We start from the raw sequence: 4550 nt of genomic DNA, 5'->3' as shown, positions 1-4550 counted from the left end.
AAAAAGACAGATCGAGTTCGAAGATGAGCATTCTAGCTCAAAAATTGGCTTTTAAAAAAATCAAAAACTACAGGTCGCAAAATGAATTTTTATCAAATATTTTTTTGTGGGTTCCTAAGGGGTAACTCGTAAAAAAAGAGCCCTCTGGGCGAAAATTTCGTCCGTTTCGCTCTATTCTTTCCAGGCGTACATAGCAGTCATTGAGTGCCATCTGTGGCACTGCAGGTGCTTCAGGTGCCTGTGGCACAGGTGCGAGTGCTGGCTGGACCAACCTTTCCATCCTTCCTGTGCAAGCTCGCACCTGTGGCTGTGCCACAGGTGGTACTTGTTGCGGTGCTGGGTCCTCAACCCTGTTAAGTAAGACGACGCACGGTGGGACCTTCTCGACCAGCGGAATGTCGAAAGAACCAAAATCCATGTTATCGACATCGATGTCAGCAACAAGCATGTCCATTTCCTCTTCAGACAAAATTAAAGACATGTTGTGTAGTAGCGGGATAGCAGATAGGCAAAATTATAAGATATAGAATAAGTGGTTGTAGTGATGAGGTTGCGGGTTGTCTATGGGACAATAGTATAAGTTGGGGTTTTTGGAAAGGGTAGAAGATGAGGTGGACAAAATATTTGATTGTGAATGGATTTGGAAGACTGACGTTGGTGTTGGATGTGAGAAGTGGGTACAAAATAAAGTCGGAGTGTGTCGGATATTGAAAGGGGGTACAAGAATAGGAGTTGGGCGTTTTTAAAGCAGCCTAAGCTGAGATGGGCAAAATAATAGGATGGAGATGGAGTTGTGAGAGTGGAAGGGTGTCGGATATTGAGAGGGGGTACAAGAATAAAAGTTGGGCGTTTTTTAAACAGCCTAAGGTGAGGTGGGCAAGATAATAGGATGAAGATGCAGGCGTGAGAGTGGGAATGTGTCGGATATTGAAAGGGGGTACAAGACTATGAGTTGGGCGTTTTTAAAGCAGCCTAAGCTGAGATGGGCAAAATAATAGGATGGAGATTGAGTTCTGAGAGTGGAAGGGTGTCGGATATTGAGAGGGGGTTCAAGAATATAAGTTGGGCGTTTTTAAAACAGCCTAAGGTGCGATGGGCAAAATAATAGGATGAAGAGGCAGGCGTGAGAGTGGGAGTGTGTGAATATTGAAAGGGGGTACAAGAATATGAGTTGGGCGTTTTTAAAACAGCCTAAGCTCCGATGGGCAAAATAATGGGATGAAGAAGGAGTTCTGAGAGTGGGAGTGTGTCGGATATTGAAAGGGGGGCGCAAGAATATTAGTTGGGTGTTTGTAAACAAAAGGGAGATGACATGGGCAAAATAATAGAATGTAGATGGAGTTGTGAGAGTGGAAGGGTTTTGGATATGGAGAGAATATAAGTTGGACGTGGTGCAAGGTGGAAACGACCAAACGGTGAATTAAATCGCGAAAAAAATATTTTGTACCAAAAAATTGTTGGCTGAGCTAAATTTAAATTCAAATTTAAATTTAGATTTAAATGCTCAGCCCTGTAAGATAGCGCCAGGGGAGGCAGACGGGAAGCTGGCGTGAGGCGCCAGGCGTGAGACGTGAGACGAGGTGGTTGTCAAGTTAGCCAACCACCCGAATGAATGTGAATGTGTGGTTGAGCAGGGCAAGCGTCGCAAAATGAAAGGGAATCAGGTTGAATGCGGTGAATTGGTAGCAGTGTGTCTTGATATGGTTTACTGAAATGAAATGAGGTTGTAGTAGTCGTGGCCTTGGACGAATAAGGTCAAGGTCAACCTTTTAAGTTTTTGAAACAGGTGTTGGTTGTAGAATCTAAAAGAAGTGAGTATGTAATTGTTGATGTTGATGATCTTACTAAGCATCATTGTGTTATCCGAGTAACGTGTCATTTCTTGGTTTGTTACGCAGTGTCTAACAAGCGGAAGATTGCTACGCGTGCCGATTTTAACAGTAAAGTGCGGAAAGTAGATGGTTTGTAATAACCAATCGTTATTATGAATGGTATTGGCTTTCTTGTGTATTGCTATGTAGGTAGTGTATTGTTTTATTTATTGTTGACTGTTGAAAGTATTAAATTTTTATTGTTTTTTGTTTAAGATTTGAATTTGCAGTGTATAGATGTTTGTGTAGCAGGTGTATTTGTTGTGGTGTAGCTGATCTGTCAAAGTGGAATCAGTGCAAAGAGGTTTTAAAAAGCAAGCTGGTCTTAAATGAGAGGCATTTGAAAAACTTTGTTTTATTGCTGTTTGCTGTGGAAGTATATATATATATATCGTGGAGGGGGTGGTGGTGATATGTTATTGTTTCTATTGGAACTATTTGAATGCGAGGAGTGGATTTGGTGTTTGGTGCAGGCAGAATAGTATTTGACGATGGTTAAGAAAATTAATTTAAATATATGCAAGTACGCAGCTGTGTTAATAATATTACAACGAACTTTGAAGATTGTTTTGTTATATTAGCAAGTGTTAATTGGTTATACCTAAATTACATTATTTAATTTATTTTCTGGTTTGTTTTACAGTACATTTATGTGATCAAGTAGTTGAAGGGAGAAATGTTATTTGTGAAGTGGTGAATTCTGCCGAAAGTGATGTCACAATTGAAAGTTCAAATAACTTGCAGTGGCGGAGGTGTTGCTATAAAATGTGTCTAGAAAACATGATTTGTAAGAAAGGTCCATTTCATTCATTCCCCAAGGGTGAAAAAAACCAGGAAAGGTAACATATTGATTTATTTTGTGATTGGTAAAATCCTGTTGGGTATATTAATTATTAGATTGTATGATTTAGGCGTTTGAAGTGGATGCAGAACTCTGGGAATGAGGATTTGTTGTCTTTATCATTGGCATCTTTGGACTCAAAATTTGTTTGCGGTGGTCATTTTAGTTCTGATAGTTATTCCAACAAACAAATTAGCCGCTTGAAGGCTAATGCTTTACCAACTGAAAACCTTCTTGATGTGTTTACTGATGAAGTAATGTTGGGTGTGTTAGGTCATGATGAATGTTTACGTAATGTTAATGTTGTATCTGCTAGTAGTGGTTGCTGTAAGTATTAAGAAGTGGTCTATATGATTTATAAGATGAGTTTATACAAGAATTACAGTAATTGACATGTCTGTTTTTCGTGGTTGCAGCTGTTTCTTGTTCTAGCCGTGTTGAATCAAATTATGTGTCTTTAATAACGCCAAATGATGATGTGATAGGTGTTGTGAGGAAAAATATTTGGCGTTCATGTTGTTTCGTTGGATGCGAATCTGATGGTAGTCATCGAGTGCTTCATCAATTTCCAAAATTGTATTGCAATGGCCAAGTTGATATGGTTAATGTGGAAAAGTAAGTTTTTGTGTTGTGAAGTTGTATGAAGGCACACTAATTGTTGTTTTCTGATGTCGTTTTCTTTCAAACTTCAGGTTGAGAGCATGGGCTGAGGCTTCTGGTAATGAAGCTTTGTTGAATGTTCCAAGTAGCGAGCTGTGTAAAAAATACTTTGCCTGCAGTTCACACTTTAATTCCAACTGTTATTTCAACAATAGTAAGGAAAGTAAAAAATTACGTGTTGATGCAAGGCCCACTGATAATATTGTGTCTAAGCTGTCTTCTGAACAAATGTTGAAGTTTCCAGTTTGGGATTCTAATATAATAGATATTGGTAACTGTTTTATTATTTTGCAGTGTTTTGTATCATATATCTATTTTGATTCTGTATTCAGGGCTGATTTATTTTAATTCTTCTTTAGATGTTGTTGATGAAAATGTAGTTAATGATGGTGCAGTCAATAGATGTGTGTCAGTGAATTATTTTGATCCATACCAGAAGAAATTTGAAGATCACATGAGAGGTGGTGTCTGGTTAACATGTGATAACTGCAATGAGAAGTTTTTACATCGTGGCAGAAGGAAGAAAAAGTGTATTCATACACCCGATGTATGTAACTCTTTGAGCAGGGAAAATAATATGGATCCAGGAGAGATGCCTGATATTTTAAAAGGATTATCTTATGTTGAAGAACAATTGATAGCCAGAATTCACCCTGTGGTTTCTTTATACAAGATTAAAGGACAACAGATGGCATACTCTGGTAATGTTATAAATTTCCCTCAAAATGTTAAAGCTTTTGCTAAAGTTCTACCTCACAAAGTCAGTGATTTGGCCAATATTATTACTGTTCGGACAAGTAATGCCATGACCCCAAAAGAATTTCATGTTCGGGGTTCTAAAGTTTTAGAAGCTTTGAAGTGGTTGCAGAAAAATAATAAATATTATCAGGATATAGAAATTTCTTTAGAGAATGTTTCCAGCTTGCCTGTGGATGGCAATGTGTATGATGCTATCACCAGTATGCAGAGTTCTTCCATGGATGAAGAGGAAGCTGGTATTGAATTTGAATCTGATGATGTTTGTGAGGATAATGTCACTGAATCTTGTGTTCCTGCTGCATGTGTTCCAACTCAAAATGATTCTATAAGAAATGTATTAGATTGGCCTGAGATGGATAATGTTCCTATCAATGAATTCAAATGTGAAGGATATATTGCTCAAGCTTTCCCGTGTTTGT

General features: G+C 38.3%; 2 protein-coding genes across 2 annotated transcripts in view; both read left to right on the top strand.

Annotated features, from left to right (window-relative positions):
• The window catches only part of LOC127749938 (uncharacterized), a 14437-nt gene extending 11026 nt beyond the window's left edge, over nucleotides 1–3411 (top strand). The window contains exons 3-5 of the mRNA XM_052270054.1: nucleotides 2668–2710; nucleotides 2783–3039; nucleotides 3129–3411. Coding sequence (XP_052126014.1) covers nucleotides 2668–2710; nucleotides 2783–3039; nucleotides 3129–3331 — 503 coding nt within the window. The 3' untranslated portion in view covers nucleotides 3332–3411. The remainder of the gene's footprint in view (nucleotides 1–2667; nucleotides 2711–2782; nucleotides 3040–3128) is intronic.
• Nucleotides 3411–4550, top strand: part of LOC127749941 (uncharacterized) — a 7273-nt gene continuing 6133 nt past the window's right edge. Inside the window, exons 1-2 of the mRNA XM_052270066.1 lie at nucleotides 3411–3643; nucleotides 3732–4544. Coding sequence (XP_052126026.1) covers nucleotides 3601–3643; nucleotides 3732–4544 — 856 coding nt within the window. The 5' untranslated portion in view covers nucleotides 3411–3600. The remainder of the gene's footprint in view (nucleotides 3644–3731; nucleotides 4545–4550) is intronic.

This window comes from Frankliniella occidentalis, unplaced genomic scaffold (genome assembly GCF_000697945.3).
Source record: "Frankliniella occidentalis isolate FOCC.00 unplaced genomic scaffold, Focc_3.1 Scaffold108, whole genome shotgun sequence".
Taxonomy (NCBI): domain Eukaryota; kingdom Metazoa; phylum Arthropoda; class Insecta; order Thysanoptera; family Thripidae; genus Frankliniella; species Frankliniella occidentalis.
The sequence above is the reverse complement of the archived record's forward strand: the minus strand, read 5'-3'. Positions and strand labels throughout refer to the sequence as shown.